This window comes from Gigantopelta aegis, chromosome 3 (assembly GCF_016097555.1).
Source record: "Gigantopelta aegis isolate Gae_Host chromosome 3, Gae_host_genome, whole genome shotgun sequence".
Taxonomy (NCBI): Eukaryota; Metazoa; Mollusca; class Gastropoda; order Neomphalida; family Peltospiridae; genus Gigantopelta; species Gigantopelta aegis.
The window spans coordinates 15,598,358-15,619,716 of record NC_054701.1 but is presented as its reverse complement, the minus strand read 5'-3'; the positions used below and the strand labels follow the sequence as shown (position 1 = coordinate 15,619,716).

Genomic DNA, 21,359 nt, shown 5'->3' with positions numbered 1-21,359 from the left:
AAGGCATGATTCTGCCCTAACGTTTTCTCGCCTGCCTGGTATTTTCGTTTTACTTCTACATCCTCCTATTAGTGATATTTTTTATGTCCAGCTTCACATACCAGTCCTTGATTTACATCACATACTTACTTACCGTTGCCCACGATAGACTCTGTCGACGACAGAATATATAATTGTAACTTGTTACAGGACACTTATATGCAGATGCTATGCGCCGCTATTGAAAGCGGTAATTAAATAGTGCCGTGGAATAGGTCGGCTTTAGTAGCGGGATAGGACGTGAAAGTCATGTGAGTATTACAGCCACAAATCAAAATCTATCTGATAGGATACAGACTGAAAGGAACTGAAATAGATCCAGACGATGATAATCATTAGGAGAGGTTGGCAGTTAACACGAACAGTTGTATGTCAGACCCTAAAGAGGCTTGAACTAATGCTATCAGCTTGAAAACCCAAAGATCTAGGCACTACACGACGACATCTGCTCAAAACGTGAGTCCTAGGTGATGTTTGTGTATAAACAGAATACCGCATGTGCTGCAAGTTTATACGAGATAAATATAGAAAGCATGATAAATGGGAATACCACGAGAGTTCCGGTTATGTTAGGAATAATGTTGTGAAACTTGTAGATTTCCTTCCTTACACGCAGAAAGCTCATGTAAGCTTTACGCCAGATATCCTTGTTATAAGATTCATGTGTATCCGGTAACGATGACATCTTTTCGTAAGTACTTTATATTCTGAGATGTCGTCTGTAAACGTAATATTACAGCATAGGTTTTATCTATACACTGAATGCGACCATTAACTGTATACATTTTATCCAGACAGGTTTAGAAGCACTGTACGTAAACACGCAGTCGCTAGAGAAACTCTTATACAATTACTGGGCTTTGTTCAATCGGTCCTGTCACAAAGTAGAACGCATTATTCTGGAGAGAGGCTGGGATTCTATAGACGCACTAACCGTAATTCGTGACAGAATATCGAGATGCACTTATTAAAGCTTCTGTTTGACAGTATTATATACAGAAATACAAACGAATATTTTAATGGTTTTGTCGTTCAGATCTCCATAAACGACAAGCGACGATGTACGGTAATTTACCAAAATTGTCTAGGCAGCCCTCGGAATTTGGATCATGTCGCGACTGCTATTTAGTACAGATAATAATGAAGTAAATAACCGATAATTATAATAAAAATGTCATTTCTGATCAATTGTGCAAGAGGTTTTTTGCAGATACACTGCCGATTGCAGCCACGAATACCAAGGGCTGTCTAAAACGTAGTTCCTTGACTGAAAGAGTAATTTGTTGTCGTCTAGTAATTTAAAAAAAAACAGTTCTGAATGTGTTTCACCTAAGAAGGTTTCTGGCATTCGACAATCGTAAATATTCAAATCTTATCTACAGATCAAATAAATGCTAGCCCGAGAACTCTGCTTTTCGAGAGTTATTATAACTGTTCATATGTCCATCTAGCGCTCAAAAGGCCGAGTACTCTGCTTTTCGAGAGTTATTATAACTGTTCATATGTCCATCTAGCGCTCAAAAGGCCGAGTACTCGGGCTAAAACAAATGCTTGTATTCATAATCAAATAAAGTTTCTAAATTGTTGCACATTTTTCACAATTCAAAAGACTGTATTACTGAAAGGTTCGTATTAAAATTCTTTAATTTCAGTATCAGAAAACATTTGGCGCGCACCAAATGGTTACATCTAGACCTTCCGTTTACATTAAAATAACCAAACACTCATATAATTGAGTGTACAGAACTACATCGTATAAGCACAATACTACACGTTTAAATCAACAGTATCATGTCATGTTTTTTCATGAATATCACTTTATTTGGATATGTCCATTGTATATAGATCTTATATAGGCTTAAAGTAACAGACCCTAGTTTTTAAACACTACGACTTATTTTTTAAAACTATTAAAGCCGGTTTTTTTTAATAATTTAAATTAGAAGTATTTACATTTAATTATTTATAATATTAATTTTCATACACCTGAAGTGGTTCTGGTCATCCAGGTTTTTGTAATACCCCAAAATGCAATTTTCATAATTCTAAAAACGCACGTTCCTTTGAGAAGTAATGGTTATCGAGACAAGTTCTAGTCCATTCTAGTCTATTTTTGGACAGCATTACCCTGTTTGAACATCACAGACTTTAACTTCTCTCGGTTATAACCTTATTCAAATGTGTTGCAGGTGTGAACTAAGCTTAGTGTCCATTTTCACGGGCTGAAACTTGGGTCTGCGCCTTTAAAATTATATTATACCGGACAATGTGCCTTTAAACTTAAACTATAGTCTAACAATGTTCCCTTACAGCAGCCTGCTGTGTCCTGTTTCTGCTAGGATGTTGCCTAGCGCCCGTGTTCAGTTTTCCGGGTCAGGGAAACTATGCAGTTGATGATGGGTCATGTTCCGATCTGCACATCCATTGTCGGTGCGGCAATGCCACCAGTCATCGCACGACAGAGGTCAATGTCAAAAGGTAAAAACACCAACGCAAGTATAAAGTCATGTTTGCGTTCAGCGACTGTGAGCAAAGCTGACGTTCAGAAACCATTTGATTGGTTCCCGATGTGGTTATTTCTGTCTAACCTGAAGTGTAAAACCAGTCCCAAGTTCAGCCAGCGAACGTTTCGCAAACGTTCGCGAACTATTTGATTGGTTCCCGACGTGGTCACGAAGCGCATAAACCAGTATGGCGGGCGTTTTTGTGTTCGGTCTGGCTGAACGTAGCCTTGTCTGGTACTTCCCTAACGTTCGAGAACTGTTTGATTGGTTACCGACGTGGTCATTTGGTTTACTGTGAAGCGCGTAAACCAGTCTAGCGGACGTTTTTCTGCTATGTCTGGCTGAACCTGGCTCTGGTTAAACGTCCATTTAATTTCAACTTGACTTGCATTTTTATATCCAATTAAGTTTCAAGATGAGCAGCTATGCGAGATTTCTGTCTAGGTCAGAGGTTAATGATTAGTTGTTAATGGATTGGTGGTTTTTATATTTATATTTACATTTATATTTAAAATGGCGATGAGGAGGAGAAGGTGAGGAAGATAAAGTCGGACGTGCTTCAAAACAGCTTGCTTTGATTAAAGTTTTGTCTTGTCTGCCATTGATGTCTGCCAGAAAGTAACAGGCATATAGCTTCATACATCAATAGCTACAATGAACTGCTGTTACACTTGAAATTTAGGGTAACATTCTGGAGGCACTGTAACAAATAAGAAATAACAAACAGGACTCTTTTGTATAGTCGAGATCTTAACATATCGAATGTCCGTAACAAATAGCTGTTGAAACAGATACGGTACACGCCTTCAGGTAAGTGAAAATTCACCTAATTAAAGGCACGTGCCATTATATTTATAAACCATATTATATATTGCTTTCTTACACACCCGTTGGTGAGAACACCATGCATTATTTTTGATAACACATGGGTTGTTAACACACGTACGTGTGTTAACAATTTCATTACATACGACTGGCTGCTCCTAGGTGATGACCAGGTCACCAGTGCCATGCATCCAATGAAAAATAACACGGTGGAAATAGATTACACTGTGACGTATAGTTAACCTGACAATCATGTTTCTCAGACGCGTAAGTTAGCTACAAGTGCAACGGCAGTAAATAACTTTTAGTCCAAAATGATGTTAAAATTTTCTTAAAACCTGATTTTGATGATATGTAAGTAGATACCATATTTCTCACAACTCGTTGTTTAAAAATGTATCAAACTCGCTTTCGCTCGTTAGATACGTTTTAAAACAACTCGTTGTGAGATAAATGGGATCTAACGGCCACTCATGTATCATTCTCTATTTACAAGCGTGAGCTTGTTAAATGTGCTTTTTTGAACTGTGGCGTAACTTAGGTCTTACACTGGAGTTTTAAACAATATTGGGCCATAAGAAATAATCTTTAACAAAACCAAAATAGTAAGATTGCCGTATAGTGTCTTGTTAGTACATACACATCATATAGAGTGGGTGAAGTATGAATAAAGTACTTGTATACTGATTACGTACAAAGCTGTCTATAATTTACATATATTTATAATCACCTTGTTTGTTCATGCAGTACACAACAAAGTTGCAGATATCATATTTTTAGGTGCTTGTTTTCTGACGAATGGGGAAACACGTACTGTGACCGGTGTAATAGAACCATCAAGCTCAGGGAAATATGCCGCCCCTTCCGAAACTGTGTGACGTGTGACGGAAGTGAACGAAGATGTGTCACGTGTCCTTTAGAGAAGTTTGGTAAACTGTGCAAGAAAAGTGAGGAAATGTTTATTCATTCATTAGCTGGTGAAATGTCCACGTTAGTGGCTGATTGCTATTGACATATCGCTAAGTAAACTAAAAACGTTTTGTAATATAAACCGAAGTATTCCCTGGAGTTTTCTGGATGTACCCTCTCAGAATCAGCTTCTAAAAAGCAAATCATTAAAGCTAAGATTACGTACACAATTTAAGCAGTCTTCCATTTAAGTATAAATACCGAAGTGTGGAAGTATTAATGTATGTTTTTCTATGGACTGTTTTGTTGAGATGTATTCCAACGAAGCAGGAACAAACATTTGCAAAGCTTGAATTATAAGTGTTCAACAACACCGCGACTCTTTACTTTTGCAGATTGCAAATGTGAAAATGGGGCATCTTGCAATCGAAAAGGTGTCTGTGTCTGTCCTAAGGACTACACTGGTGCCCAGTGTGAACACAAACTTGGTGAGTTCCAGCAATTAACTATTATATTTCTTAGGTGCTAGGTTTGCCCAAGGTTTCATGCACGTAAGCGGGATCGACCGTGTAGTTTGTGGTTAGGTTAAGGAGCATTCTTTTCAAGGACCGGCCCAGGTCCAGTCAACTATCATACACCCACCGTGCTAAATATTGCGTATAAATTCCAAAAATACAATGGCAGTGGAAGCCGCCGTTTATTACTTAACATAGAAGTGGATATTTACACGGCGGACGTGTATATAACACTGACGTTGGAAGCGGGCATCAGCAGCATCAGCAGCGATGTATTGTATATAGTTATATGTTTGTGTGCCCCCCCCCCCCTCATCCCAGGCACACACTTTTGGCACATTCCTACGCCCGTGATATATATAGCCTCGGCTAATGAGGCATGACAATCTACACGGCGGTCGTATTTTGGAAGGGGGGGGGGGGGGCGGGCAGCCCTGTATAAGGCCTCCAAACCCCATCTGAACTTTCCTGTGCTAAGACCAGGTTACATCTAGTAAAATAATAATTCAGTCGGCCAATCATTCAGCCAGTCACGTAATACACGCGTCTAAAATAAATGTGCGATCGTCTACTTTCAGAAATATGGCTGTCAAAGTCTTGATGCATACTTTAACGTTAGGACAACATCATTATAAATTACATTTAACAATTCATACTTTACTAAAGTCTTCTCTTTGGAATTTCTATAAGCTCGATCCCAGGTAGATCTTCGTTGTAGAAATCCATTCCGAATGTGTTAACCTGGTATCAGGTTTATGCTAGCGGATCTTTAATTGGTTGAATGAAAGGTCATCTGGACACGGAATGGCGTTGACTCTGGTTAGATCTTCTAAAGGAGAGATTCAAGGTGAAGTACGATGTGTTTGGCTGTTTATTCCTGCCCACTGGACTGAATTTGCCAGCTTTTCCACGAGGCTAGATAAATAGCTCTGACCTTGGGGATAGAGGAACTCTACATACGTCGTTATGGGACTATTTTTCAGTGGAGATAACTTGATTTGTTCTAAAAGATGCCGATTCATATCTTATGAATTGACATTTTTAACTTTATGGTGAATTTTGTTTTCTTTCTCCTTTTAGTATTTGTACAATTAGGAACTATACATATGGCGCTTATGGTTAAATGCGTTCACTGGCATAACCAATGGGGGGGGGGGGGGGGGGGGGGGCATGAGGCTATGGCGCCCCAATTGCATCTATCTTTTTCCCAACACCTTTTATATTTGTCTGTCGCCCCGTAATACGACTCACGGACAGTGTTTGCGACGCCCCATCCCATCAAATTTAAAATCCTGTCTACGCCAATGAACGAGTTTGTATGCGCTACAGTGGGTGACAAATGATATATTGCTTTTCGTTTACAACTGTGTTGCTGTTGTAATTAAGTAGGCAAGAAAATAACAAACAAAAACATTTTGTCCCTTGGGTTGGAATTGCCTTATCTGTATAGCTCATAACGGCGATAGATTCTATTACCAGTATTCTTGCCTTGTCTTGTCTTGTCTTGTTTTGTCTTCTCTTGTCTTGTCTTCTCTTGTTTTGTCTTGTCTTTTTTTGTCTTTGCTTGTCTCACCAGACTGATATATTTGATGTTTCTTTTTCAGCTGGAAAGTGTGTAATCCCCAGTCCAGGTGAACATATGATGATAAAAACAAGCGGTACGTTATGTGGAACATCCACTATGTAAAAACCCAAATTATTAACACACTTTTACATACAGTAGTACACAACACAGACAGCCACTGATGTGACGGTGTCAGTAATGGGTGGGTGGGACGTGTGGGGTCTAGCTCAGTCGGTAAGAGCGCTCGCTTCAAGTGCTAAGCTTTGGTAATGGGATCGTACTTCCTCTGTGGACCCACTCACCGACTGGTTTGTCCTAGTCCCAGCCAGTGCCCCACAACTGGTATATTAAAGGCTGTGGTATTTACTTTCCTACATGTGGTAAATGGCATATAAAAGACCCTTTTGTGCTTGTGAGAAAATCCCTTTCCTGCCCTGGATGGAAGAGCCGATGGAAGACAGTACCTGCGCCCATGACAGGCGTGTGCTACAACAGTTTGCTTTGAATGTACACATTAAGCCCTGTGACCTGACCTGATCAGTGGGACAATATAGAGGTTTTCTTACATACATGCATAGTGGGGTTTATTATGTCCGAACAGAAGGTCATTCGTTCACATCCTTCAAACCTTTCTTTCAGCAAGATACCTTTTTCACAATGGCTACAAAGTGAATGAATGAATGAATGAATGAATGAATGAATGAATTGTTAATGAATGAATGATGAATGAATGAATGACGAAAGATATATCGGCAGATGGGTGTCGGACAAAGATAAATCATTAACGAAACGGTGAAATTAGTTATGAAAAGTTATATCCGTGAACAATGACGCATACTAACAAAACAAAACGTTATGGTCGGACCTTCAAAAACAGTATATATGGAACTGTGGTATACATATTTGTTTTGTCTTTAATACACCAAACCAAAAAGCATAGCACAGAACTATTAACAAAACATACCATAAAGAAAACGTTTTTAAAGCAAAAAAAGTACACTGTATCATATTTTATAGAATTAGTTTTTAAAACGTTTAAGGCAATATCGATGAGTATTGGCCATGGAAAACCATGACAATAAAGTCAGGAATTTCCCAGTAAATATGAACCACAAGTTGTAAGTATTTCCTATTGGTAAACAGGTTGATGCAGCTGTATGCATATTGTTATATTCTGATATAGTAGTTATGTAATATTGATTGCAGATGAATTCTTCATATATCTGATGGTGGTTACATGTGAAACTGGTTATAAACTGGAAGGATTTGACGTCATTGACTGTATAGATGGAAAATGGAACGCGAATCTGCCAATCTGTCGTAAGTGTCATATGATATTATCTAAGTATAAATTACGAACACCAATCACATAACCACAGTGTTTGGCATCGGTGTAGAACCCACAAACCGTACACGTTTAATTATTGTCAGGAACTCTCCTCCAATAACCAGAGAATTGAAATTTGTGTTTGTTTTGTTTTCTTTGGTTTTGGTTTTGGGTTTGGGTTTGGTTTTGGTTTTGGTTTTTGTGTTAGGTTGTTTTTTAATTTTTTAATTTTTTAATTTTTGCTTTTGTTTCTGTTTCTGTTTCTGTTTTTGCTTTTGCTTTTGCTTTTTTAGGTTTTTTGGGGTGGGTTTTTTTTTTTTTGATGGTTTTTTTAAAATTCTTGTTTCTTCTTATGCATTATATAAATACTGTAAATAAATAAATAAAATAAAATAAATAAATAAATAAAATTAATTAGTGAGAACCTCATTTTATATATGGTAGATGCGCATCTGCAACGGGTTTTTTTTCTCAAAAGAATGATCCCCATGTGTTTGATTTAATAGGGAAGGAGATCAACTGTCTACCTGTCAAGCTGGAACACGGGTGGGCTGTCTACTCCACTGATACCAAGTCGGACTTCTACGAAGAAGGAACGGAAATGACGTATGAATGCGACTTCGGATACTATCCCTCTGGTTCAGAGAGGCTGGTTTGCGGAAAAGATGGCCAATGGGAAGGAAATACTCCCAGGTATACTAGCTATGCATGGTCGTCCAAGCTGAGAAACAAGGCTAGCATATCCCGCCAAACCACACCCAATCCCCCAATTTGTGATGTATGCTTAATATTCATGCATTTAACATATATGATTTAGTTTTGGAGAATAGATAACAAATTAAGAACGTGACTTTCATACATTATGTACCAAGAGTCTATAATGGGCGAGGGTCCTTTGACTGTGCATATGTTCCAATTTACTCAATATGTTCCAGTGTTATAAAATACTCTTTGAATCAGTTATCACTAGACTTCAGTTACTTCATAATGATATTCCGATTGACTTCATCAGGCATTGCTGCCAAGAATCATTTGACCAACTAAAGTAGTAGAACGTCTCTGATACAATCGGCCTCGGTTGTGTTGTGGTTAGGTCATCGGTCTACAGGCTGGTAGGTACTGGGTTCGGATCCCAGTCGAGGCATGGGATTTTTAATCGAGATACCGACTCCAAACCCTGAGTGAGTGCTCCGCAAGGCTCAATAGGTAGGTGTAAACCACTTGCACCGACCAGTGATCCATAACTGGTTCAACAAAGGCCATGGTTTGTGCTATCCTGCCTGTGGGAAGCGCAAATAAAAGATCCCTTGCTGCCTGTCGTAAAAAGAGTAGCCTATGTGGCGACAGCGGGTTTCCTCTAAAAACTGTCAGAATGACCATATGTTTGACGTCCAATAGCCGATGATAAGATAAAAAAATCAATGTGCTCTAGCGGCGTCGTTAAATAAAACAAACTTTACTTTACTTTACTGATACAATCGGCCTCGGTTGTGTTGTGGTTAGGTCATCGGTCTACAGGCTGGTAGGTACTGGGTTCGGATCCCAGACGAGGCATGGGATTTTTAATCCAGATACCGACTCCAAGCCCTGAATGAGTGCTCCACAAGGCTCAATGGGTAGGTGTAAACCACTTGAACCGACCAGTGATCCATAACTGGTTCAACAAAGGCCATCCTGCCTGTGGGAAGCGCAAATAAAAGATCCCTTGCTGCTAATCGAAAAGAGTAGCCCATGTAGTGGCGACAGCGGGTTTCCTCTCAAAATCTGTGTGGTCCTTAACCATATGTCTGACGCCATATAACTGTAAATAAAATGTGTCGAGTGCGTCGTTAAATAAAACATTTCTTTCTTTCTTTTTTCTCTGATACAAAACAGAGTTACTTCCCTTATAGATCCATGGCCTTTTATGCACTAATGATAAATGTGTAAATTGAAAATATATAAACATTTACATTTTCTTTTATAAAAAGCAAATATTTGATTACCATAACTGTCTTGCATTTCATGATACAAAATACACAGTTGTAGCTCCAATTTACTCTTTAGAATGGTGGATCCATTGATAAAACAGAAGTTGTGCTTGTGACAGCAAATATAATACAGCAAACATTGATCGGATGTAGGAGGTGACTTGTCATTCTGCCCTTATTCTTGTTTTCTTAGTTTAGTTTCATTACAGACTGACATTTTCGACTTTACATTTAAACGTAGAGATTCCGTATTTTACGTAAATGTCAAGGTGTTTTAGATAACCCGAGTGAATTAGCCTTCAAATGAGGCGTCGATGAGGTCCCTTTTTAGAATTGTCGCCACAAGCCCCTCGAAAATCCTTGATCCGCCTTTGCAATACTAATGTATAGGTGCTGATACAAATATTCCTTTCCTCCAGATGTATCAACGAGACCGACGTGGCACTGTCTGCCATTTGTCCTCCGACAGAACAACCGGATCATGGTTTTGTGACAACTTTAGGAACCAGGTAAATACCCATTTACACACGTTTAATGAGCTATCGTATACCCAGACGCGGATGCAGGATTTCTGAAAGGGGGGGGGGGGGGGGGGGGGGGTGTCCAAATGTGATGACTGATTTCTCCTTTTACACATCGCGCCTCTTACAGCATTTAGAACAGTTAATATAATCACGTTTCCCCTTAAAGGTTATGGTCGGTTTTCTTAAAGGGGGGAATGGGTTCCGGACCACCTGGACCCCCCCCCCCCCCCCCCCCCCACTGGATCCGCTACTGATACCCTTGCAACGTTTATTCTACATTGCAAAATTTTACTATTATCATTTTCATATGTGATTGACACTTCACGATGTGAGTCTTGTGTTTTTAAACTGGGTGATTGTACCAGTCATACTAGTATTAACTTCACACATCTCTGTACACACATTGTAGCCTCTATCTTACACAGGAGAGATGGGAAGGGACAAGCGGTCATGCCGTCATGCCTCCCTCTTCATGTCTTACGAACAACCTATATGAAGCGACGGCATTTGCGAAACGGTTTCCACATGCGGGACTAGTGAGGTTCGCTATCTAGAACATTAAGACTTTCACAACATGCTTCAAATTATCACGTGGAAATCTTTAATTCAACACCTCCATTTTCCCACAAACTATATCTATATATCCGTCTATCTGACTATCTGTCTCTTTGTGTATACATACACACATAATTATATACCTGCTTGAATCCATATTCATATTCATAGTGTACTTCACAAATATAAGCTATCGTTTTAAAAGATATAGAATATCCAACCCTCGAAATGGTCTGCTGTATCCGCCCTCATTCTTCTCGTATATAAATTGTTGTTTTATTTATTTTTATTTTTAAATTTTGTTTGTTTGTTTGGGTTTTGTTTTTTAATTAGCGTGCACTATCACTGTGAAAAGAACTACACGCTGGTGGGTAACCGAACCAACCACTGCGAGCTGAATGGCAGATGGTCTGGAGACACGCCCACGTGTTTTTACGGTACGTCATCCAGCAATATATATATATATATATATATATATATATATATATATATATATATATATATATATATATATATATATATATATAATAAACGACAATATATGTGTATTCCAAGCTTTCACGGTGCATCCTTTATTTGGAAACAAAACAATTTTTGCATTAAAAGCTTTTGTGATTTCTTTGATATCATTTCTGTTCAACGTTTGTTTTATAAAATAATCACGTGGTGATAAGTAGAATAATTAAGTAGTGTACACGCCACAGGGAACATGCTATGGAGACAGAGGACACAAGGCCAGGTCACGAGGTCACAACGCCACAAGGTCACAAGTTCACAAGGGAACAGACTATGGATACGGGGCCTTACCGGGTCAAAGTTCGAAGTGCACATTTCTAAATGTGGCCATGCCTTCCATGGATAAGCGACACAATTATCATAAAATGTTGATGGTTTGTTTGTTTGTTTCGGTGTTTTGTTTGTTTGTTCGGAGGTTTTTGGTGGGGTTTTCTTTTGTGTGTGTGTGTGTGTGTGTGTGATGTGGGGGGTTGGTGGGGGGGTTGGGGGTTTTGTTTGTTTTGGTGTGTATGTGGGGGTGTGTGGGTATGGTGGTGGGTCATCTGGCCTGTACTTTAATTTGAACAGTGTATCGGATACTCTTATGCATGAAACATGTGCGGGTCTTATTAAAACTATGATGACGTTTTTGTGCGGAACTAGGGCAGTCAAAGATGCGTCCCGTTGTGTCTGAAACAGACGCGGTATGTTTTGTCGCATTCGATTCAGAGCGTTCCTTTCTCAGTGGATACCATACACGCCAGACCCAGACCCGTTTTTTTTTTTTAGCCTAAATCAAATTTGACGAAACACTCCAAAAAAAGAGTTAAAGTTTGTATTATTTAACGACACCTCTAGAGTACATTGATTTATTAATAATCGGCTATTGGATGTCAAACATTTGCCGACATATAGTCTTAAAAAGGAAACCCACTACATTTTTCCATTGGTAGCAAGGGCTGTGTTATATACACCATCATACAGACATGATAGTACATGCCACGGCCTTTGGTATACCAATCATATGCTCTGACAAGAACGAGAAATAGCACAATAGGCCCACCTTCGGGGATCGTTCCTAGACCGACAGCGCATCAAAACACATAGAACATGCGCTATATTTTGATAGCGCCAGATCCAGACCCAGCTTCAGTGTATTTTGGGCAAATTGTGCACGTACCATATTTATTACATGTGTTGTGCAATTACATGTACATTTTGTTTTGTTTTTTAAAGAAAAAAGTTGATGTTTCGTTCAGTTCGTATTCACGAGAATATTTAAATACGATTAGACTAGGAATGATGATTGACAAAAACATGGAACTTAGAACTGGCACGATGTATTGGATTCGCGGGAAGCCGTTCTAAACGCTTGAGCCACAAGTAACGATCTTTACTACGGTAATCCCTGATCATTGACATTACTGCATATGTCTAATGTATTTATATTTAACTGACCAACATTTCCCCTTCCCTGAGATCCCTCGTGTTTCTAATTATTCAACATTTCGTTGTAGTGGTTACGTGCGGGGAACCTGAAGTATCAAACAACATGGATCATTGTTTTGGATATGGATGGTAAGTTATCTAGCCGTACTGTAAATTAAGTTAAGTTATTGTTACATTATACACTGACATATTAGCAATAACAGCAAAACAAATCAAAGGCGTTGGAAGCTGAGATGGGTACATCAAGGGGGCCCTGCCCAACCCATGTCCCGCAAAGCTGAAGATTGTGCACCCATCCAAATTAATAATCAAATTAATATATTACTGGCCCCTCCAGTTACATTTTCCGGCAGTTATGACAAATAATAGCTATCATCATCATCATCATCATCATCATCATCATCATCAATATCATAATAATAGGCCTAATCATAATTATTTATAAATTATATTAAAAATTAATTTGTCTTTTGACATAATATTGTTTTTATTATTAGCAGCTCAAACATGTTGCATAACGATGATACCACCAACACTGACCCATGCCTGCCGTATGTGAAGGTCGGAAATGACGTCATTCACCTCAATCCTGGGCAGTATCCAAACGGTACAGTTGTGGAATACCGGTGCCACGTCTTCTATCGTCTGCACGGCATCTTCAGACGGCGCTGTGATGTCACGGGAAGATGGACTGGTCAAGAACCATATTGTGAAGCCGGTAAGCAGCTTCTTTTAGGATTTCAGTTGATTTATAGCGACTGTAAGGTCAATTGTGTTTTACTTTTGTGTAGCTCCTTGGTTAAATCTCAAGTAACCAGCTTTTCAGGTTTAGTATTTTAGTCAAGTTAAAAGGTTTTTTTCTCTCCATAAGTAATCAATCACAATCTGCAATGTACGATCTTTGACTCGGCTTTACAATCATCAATTTGCGCTTTATGTCAAGCAATATTCCTTTTATTGCAGGTGGCTCACTTTTTCTTACACACAAGTCGTTTTGTCGGGCTTATAACATTTAACTACTCGTGAAGGCTTTCAAAAGGTTAGAATTCAGCTGCGTTCCGATATGGAGCATCACAGACTAAACTGGTGTCAATACCTTATTGTGACTTGTGCACGTGTCTTTGTCATCTTAATTAAAACAACGGACTTGAAAACTACAGGCCCGTGATGGGAGCCACCAATGGGGCAAGATACGAGGACCTTTTGCAAAAATCTGGCATCATCAATGTGTTGATAGTAATTCATGCCTTGTCATAGAGATGTATTCGCTATTGTATATATCTTCCATTATACCACCTTGTCTGATTATGTATCTATAAATGTTTCTGTGTCGTCGGTTGTAGAATGACCCGAGTTTAAATACAATTCTGTACTGTTCTCTCATAACGAGCCTTGTATCACGTGTGTTTTAGCGGATTGTCCTCTATACTCTTACCAATGAAAGAGGAAAGTTAAGGAGACCAGAAGTCATTTCACAAAACAAGGATGGGTTCTTAGGTCCATGTAGCGTGATGCCATTACAAGTTTGTTTTATACAGTTACAAGTTTGTTGTATACAGTTACAAGTTCGTTGTATACAGTTACAAGTTCTTTGTATACAGTTACAAGTTCGTTGTATACAGTTACAAGTTCGTTGTATACAGTTACAAGTTCTTTGTATACAGTTACAAGTTCGTTGTATACAGTTACAAGTTTGAAGGGGCGGGACATAGCCAAGTGGTAAAGTCTTCGCTTGATGATTGTCGGTATAGGATCGATCACCGTCAGTAGACCCATTGGGCTATTTCTCGTTCCAGCCAGTGTACCTCGACTGGTATATCAAAGGCCGTGGTATGTGTTATCCTGTGTGTGTGGGATGATACATATTATATAAAGAAATTCTTGCTACAAATGGAAAAATGTAGCGGGTTTCCTGTCTAAAGCCATTTTTATATGCAACGTTTTACCCATGGGGTATTTTTACCCTGGTGGACATATTTGCCACTGGTGGTAAATTTTGTCATGTAAACGCTCTTACTCACCTGGGTATTGCTGCCCCCCAGGGTAAAATTTGCACTAAGTCCGGAGGTAGGGCAAATATGAAAATCCCCTAGGGCAAAGCTGCCCTAGTGAAAAAAAAACCTCCAGCCATATTTAAAGCTTTTCAAGCATTTACCTATGCTGCTTAATTAATGAACTTATGAGACGACAGTTAAAGTATTATGGTTCTGCTGTAAGATTCCCTCTGTCACTGTAAGGTTTTAGAAGCCAGGAGCACATGGGATATTCAGAATCACCAATGATAACTACTGGCATGTCCACACAAGTTCAGTGACACCTCCGACAGGTTTTACGCACTCAGGTGTGTTTGGGAGGATCAACACCTATCTTTAGAGGTGAGTTTGCAAACACCCGGACATCATGAACTCGACCAGGTCAGCCATTGTACATACTTGTGATCACAGACGACCTGCATGCTGATGGAGTACTATCCTTTTCTATTCACGAAATCTGCATGGCAATCACTTGGAGCACTTAGGAAAGTGACCACTTGGAGCACTTAGGATTGTGACCACTTGGAGTTTTACTATTTCATGGAACATTGTGGTACAGGTAGCTTCACACACGACATGTACGCAGACACAGACTTTGGATCTGTCTATTCCCAACAGGTTACGAATAGTTAAGTATTCTATTGTTGTAGCTAAGAAATAGACAGCCACTGCAACTCGGTGTTCTGCAGTCAAAGCTTCTCTCATATCTTATGAAGTCTGTAGATGAGGCTGCAATCGCTGATAAAATGAAGCAACACAGTTTTGGGCATCCTAAAGTTTTCCATCCATTGATCAAATGTCTTTAGCGCAATATCTTCCTGCCAAGCTCTGATTCGTTCCTTCGTTCATAGTCTTCGTTCTCGTAGGAAAGAGGATCCTATGACTAATGTTAGTATCTGTATGAAACGTTGTGCTTTTCGTCTTCTAACATTATGCCTACTGGTATACTAGTCCATTTTCAGCACTCAAGTGATATAATTTTATAAGTTTATTCATGAAAGTTCAAATGAAAGTTTGTTTTGTTTAACGAAACCACTAGAGCACAATTAATTAATCATCTGCTGTTGGATGTCAAACATGTGGTAATTCTGACTCGTAGTTATCAGAGGAAACCCGCTACAGTTTTCCTAATGCAGCAAGGGATCTTTTATATTCACTTTCCCACAGACATGAAAGCACATACTACGGCCTTTGAGCAGTTGTGGTGCACTGGATGGAACGAAAAAAACTCAATCAACTGAATGGATCCACCGAGGACATTCGATCCCGCGATGCAAGCACCTCAGGCGAGCGTTCAACCGACTGAGCTAAATCCCGCCCCTTACTCATGAAATACCCTAATACCCCCAATGCATATAAATGGCACGATATTTGCCCCTATACCCACCGGGGTTATGCCAATGCATATAAATGGCACGATATTTGCCCCTATACCCACCGGGGTATGCCAATGCATATAAACATGTCTTAAGACTATATGTCAGAGTTACCAAACGTTTGACATCCAATAGCCGATGATTAATAAACCAATATGCTCTAGTTGTGTCGTTAAACACAAAAAGAACTTTAACTCGTCCCTAGGGATCTCATGTGACACCAAAGTTCCCTGTTTTATGTCCTAGAATGTGGAAAGCGTTCAACACTTGCCAAAGGCTTGGTGATCAACGGGACGCCAACTCTGATTGAGCTATGGCCCTGGCACGTGGGCCTCTCTGCCTTCAACAAAACTACTAAAAAATTGTCCATTGTGTGCGGCGGGAGCCTCATCTTTGACGAGTGGGTAGTAACAGCAGCACATTGTTTGAAGACGTACAGACGAAAACAGCTGAGGGTGGAACTTGGGAAGCTCCACTTGGAAACCAAGGATGGCGAAAACGTCCAACAAAGGGAGGTAGGTAATCCTACGCCAGTATTATTTTTAGTAGTGCCTTGAGCAGATTGGTATATTTCTTTTAAAGGATTCTTTTAAAAAGAAAGAAAAAACCCCAACAAAACAAGATTGTGACCATTGGGAAAAGATTCCGTACAGATTCGGATTTACTCACCATTTGCGTCAGCAGTACGTTTTAAAGGGGTTTGTTTTCAAAATGAACCACTAAATAGCCGATAGGTGGTCCTAAATTGAATTCTACGTTGTGGGACAACTAGGATATGTTTTATTTAACGACGCACTCGACACATTTTATTTATGGTTATATGGCGTCAGACATATGGTTAAGGACCACACATATATTGAGAGAGGAAACCCGCTGTCGCCACTTCATGGGCTGCTCTTTTCGATTAGCAGCAAAGGATCTTTTATATGCACCATCCCACAGACAGGATAGCACATACCACGGCCTTTGATGTACCAGTCGTGATGCACTGTATGGAGCAAGAAATATATATATATATATATGTGTGTGTGTGTGTGTAGGTGTGTGTGTGTATATATATATGTGTCTGTGTGTATAATATATATATATATATATATATATATATATATACACACACACACACACACACACACACACACACACACATGTATGTATGTATGTATGTATGTATGTATGTATGTATAAGCGACCGCTTAAGACAGATGGCCGCTGATTACAGGTTGCCACATATAGTCTTTAAAACGTTTGTTGTTGGTTCTTTTTTTCTTCTTTTTTTTGTCGTCTGTAATGGTTGTGTGCTACACAGTTGACTATAAATCAATTTTAGACATGTTGCCTCCTTCAAAAATAAGGCAATTGGAATGTATTCATTTAACCGTGCTCAATGGTGGGGCTAGTTATTAAATGTGAGATCATACCTCCACATTCAGAGTTGGGGATCAGCGCCCTGCTGCCCCCTCCCCCTTCCCCCGCATCACAGACATTTGATTAGAAAACGTCCACTGGAGAGAACATAAGCGATATTCCACATCCGAGCGATGCGAGCGATTATTTTAGAAATCATTGATTTCAATCCGCGTATCCTAACCGGACGAGTGCGACGCAACATATTTATCTGTCGCGTCGCACGCGTGCGGTTAGGACACGGCGATTGAAATCAAAGATTTCTATAATAATAGCTCGCATCCAGTTAGGATACAGCTTAAATACAGTTAATTTATCAAAACAATGCTGTAACTATTACATAAACCCGGTTTTTGAAGATGTGTATAAAGATAATATAACATGTCTGTTAGATAACATTTATTGTGTCATTAGATATCATTAAGAACATATATTATCAAGCTCACTTGAATCAGCTTGGTATATTATATATGGTCCACTCAAATAAGAGTTTTAAAATTTATGTATTTGTTTTTAATTTAGGCCTTCCAATGTTTCAGTGTATTGATGGGCCCCAGTGGAACATTAGCTTGTGCTATACCTGTCACCCTCATCAAATAAAGTTATTATTATCATTACTCGTGTAGTAGTATTGGCGTCATAGGTTTGTTTTTCCATTTTATACAGATTAAAAAAATCTATCGCCATCCCAATTACAACAGCGGCAATTACGATTCGGATATAGCACTTCTTCGTCTTAAGAAGCCAGCGGACCTCACAAACAAAGTCAAACCAGTGTGTCTTTTGTCTAAACCGAACATCGACTCGCAAAGCAAGAATTACGTCATCACTGGGTGGGGAAAGACCGAGAACGAGAACAGATCAATGGCAGAATCACTGAGAATGGCAACGCTGAACATACCTAATGACGAAGAGTGTAGAAAGCAGATCATGCGAAATGGAACTGGTGAGTAGGGTTGTCATGTCGTTTTAGATACAGTGCAATAATGAAAGAAAACACCACATTTACTAACAGTGGTGGAGAGAGAGAGAGAGAGAGAGAGAGAGAGAGAGAGAGAGAGAGAGAGAGAGAGAGAGAGAGAGAGAGAGAGAGAGAGAGAGAGAGAGAGAGAGAGAGAGAGAGAGAGAGAGACAGACAGACAGACAGACAGAGAGGGGGGAGGGAGGGAGGGAGAGAGAGAGAGAGAGAGAGAGAGAGAGAGAGAGAGAGAGAGAGAGAGACGTATGGGAGATAAGATATAGACCTAGTGACGGAGGAAAAACATAGGCACAGAAATAAACAGACGCACAAGTTGTAGTACATTGGACAAAATACCTCTTTATTCCTTTTCTTTTCTTAACCAATCTTTAAGGCTGCATGACCTCCTACTTGACAGGTGATTACAAAGTAACGGAGAACATGATGTGTGCTGGAAATCTGGACCCTGAAACAGATGCCTGTTCTGGTGATTCTGGAGGACCGCTTGTTTCAGAAGGTAGGGTGCACGTATTAACCATGACAGTAGAGGTGATGTCGTATTACGAGCCTTTGTCATATCATATCAAATCTGCCAGGAAATAAGTTCTGCGGCATGTTATTTAAAAGAACTTAAAGTACTCTAAAATATACATAATTACAATATATATAGCCTATTCCATTCTTGACTTATTTTTATGCACAATGGATCAGAAACATCACCGCCTAGGTAAAATCATTGGAGCCGAATTTACAAAGCCTGTTTATGTCTTACACGGGTGTAACTACGTACATTTACAATGCTTAAACACCTGCATTTAAGAAAGACGGGCTTCGTAAAATGTGCGATACGTTTTAGTAGTAGTAGTGCATTTCCTATTTAACCTTTAAGTGCAGGGGGGGGGGGGGTACAAGCACTTTTTTTTTTTACATATAGTATGGACAAAATTAAACGTTTTGGGCCGCAAGTGGGGATGTGGATGGGGTTATGCGTCCCAGTTCCCATTGCTCTGATTAAAGCACTAACATTTTCTATTCCCAGGTACTGACGGCAGATGGTATCTGGAGGGAATCATCAGCTGGGCACGCGAAGAGCCGTGTGGTCAGAGCTATGGTGTGTACACCAGGGTGAACCGCTTCGTTTCCTGGATCAAAGAGATCACTGCCAAGGGGTAGACATGCCGGTAGTCAAATCACAGACACGCCGGTGGTACAATCACAGACACGCCGGTAGTCAAATCACAAATACTGTTTACTCAAAGAAATACTTCAACAAATAGATACCAGAATTTTGAGACAAAAATATATTACTGGTGTCTGTGGAATTACTCAAAACACTTTTATTCTCATGACCTCGTAATTGTGATCCTGTGCTATGTATTGCACTCATAGCCAATTTTATTGGTAAATTTGAATGAAAAACTGTAATACATGATCGTGTGGTATATCTGCTTAATGCAGTCGAATGGGCATTTGGCAAAATCGTGGTCGATTCCATAAATCTCTATTTAGTGCCTCATCGATAGAACAGCTAATCCCGAGGAGATCCTTTACTGGAGATTCCATCCCTCTTATACTGCCACAAAGAAGTATGCCACTTCAAGACTATTTGACTAAATCAAAACTAGGACCGGACAGAGATCATTACAATAAGTAGTTGTTATGACATGCACTCATGAATCACTGTTTTAACAGTGATGATATCAGGTGTTTTTCTGTACATTATAAATGAAAATTTAAAGAAGCATTATACATACTGCATTACTGTCCAAATGAACAAAGTTTGTTTTGTTTAATGACACCACTAGAGCACATTAATTTATTAATAATTGGCTATTGGATGTCAAACATTTGGTAATTTTGATATACATAGCCTTAGAAAGAAACCTGCTACATTTTTTCATTAGCAAGTGTTCTTTTATATGTGCCATCCCACAGACAGGATCACACATACCACAACCTTAGGTGGTGCACTCGCTGGATCCTAATGAACATTCGATTCTTAACATGGATAAAGAAAAACATATTTTATATAAATGAGTTTGTAGATCGAGTATCATTGTATAATTATGTTGCATGTTGTATAATATAGATTAATTTTTACGTGTACCTAGTCAATAAAGTGAAGACTTCACATTATCATTGCATGTATCCACAGTATTACAATATTTTGTCACAGAAAACCACAGGCCCTACCTAGACAGACATATTTGGTAATTGACCAGATTAACCCTAGTTAATGTCACTCAGTGCACTAGTGGCATTTCCTATTTCTACCAATGTTCCATATTCCTACCAATGTTCCACATACAATCGAAAATGTCACACTTCACAGAATGTCCTATCTGTGTGGGTAAGTGAATTCAAGCAACCCCTGCAATTAAGAAAAGGTTCAGCCAATTACATGCTACTGAAACAAACTGAATATAGTCCACGGACAAAGAGGTGCTGGGGAGAATTTAAAACTCTGGAGGAGCGGGACGTAGCTGTAGTAAAGCGATCGCTTGATGTGCGGTCCATGATCAATCCCCGTCGGTGGGTCCATTGGGCTATTTCTCATTCCAGCCAGTAAATGACTGGTATATTAAAGGCTGTGGTATGTGCTATCCTGTCTGTGGGATGATGCATATAAAATATCCCTTGCTATTAGTGGAAAAATGCAGCAGGTTTTCTCTCGGAGACTATATGTAAACATTACCAAATGTTAACATCCAACAGCCGATGATTAATAAATCAATGTGCTCTAGTGGTGTTGTTAAACAAAACAAACTTTAACTTTAAAACTTTGTGGCAACTGCTGGGGTTATACAAGAGGTACATAATCTTGCAGTTTGGATGGAATGATCTATGTGATTGCACAACCTAATAATATGCTGGTGTAATACTCCCTTCTATGAAAACTGAAATGTTTTAAT

At 39.3% G+C, this 21,359-nt stretch overlaps 1 protein-coding gene across 2 annotated transcripts; it reads left to right on the top strand.

The window, feature by feature from the left end:
• The first annotated feature begins 598 nt into the window (after positions 1–598).
• Positions 599–20,595, top strand: LOC121367575 (limulus clotting factor C-like). Of its 2 annotated transcripts, none has more exons than XM_041491845.1 (15): positions 599–730; positions 2,352–2,517; positions 4,149–4,315; positions 4,673–4,765; positions 6,397–6,450; positions 7,563–7,676; positions 8,190–8,376; positions 10,073–10,162; positions 11,066–11,169; positions 12,745–12,805; positions 13,177–13,394; positions 16,332–16,600; positions 18,156–18,435; positions 18,866–18,964; positions 19,487–20,595. In XM_041491845.1, the coding sequence occupies exons 1-15, from the start codon at positions 718–720 to the stop codon at positions 19,618–19,620; spliced, it is 2,049 nt and encodes a 682-aa protein (XP_041347779.1). In that variant the 5' UTR covers positions 599–717; the 3' UTR covers positions 19,621–20,595. The 2 variants fall into 2 exon arrangements, with proteins under 2 accessions (XP_041347779.1, XP_041347777.1); XM_041491843.1 differs by having other exon boundaries at positions 13,174–13,394.
• The last annotated feature ends 764 nt before the right edge of the window (positions 20,596–21,359 follow it).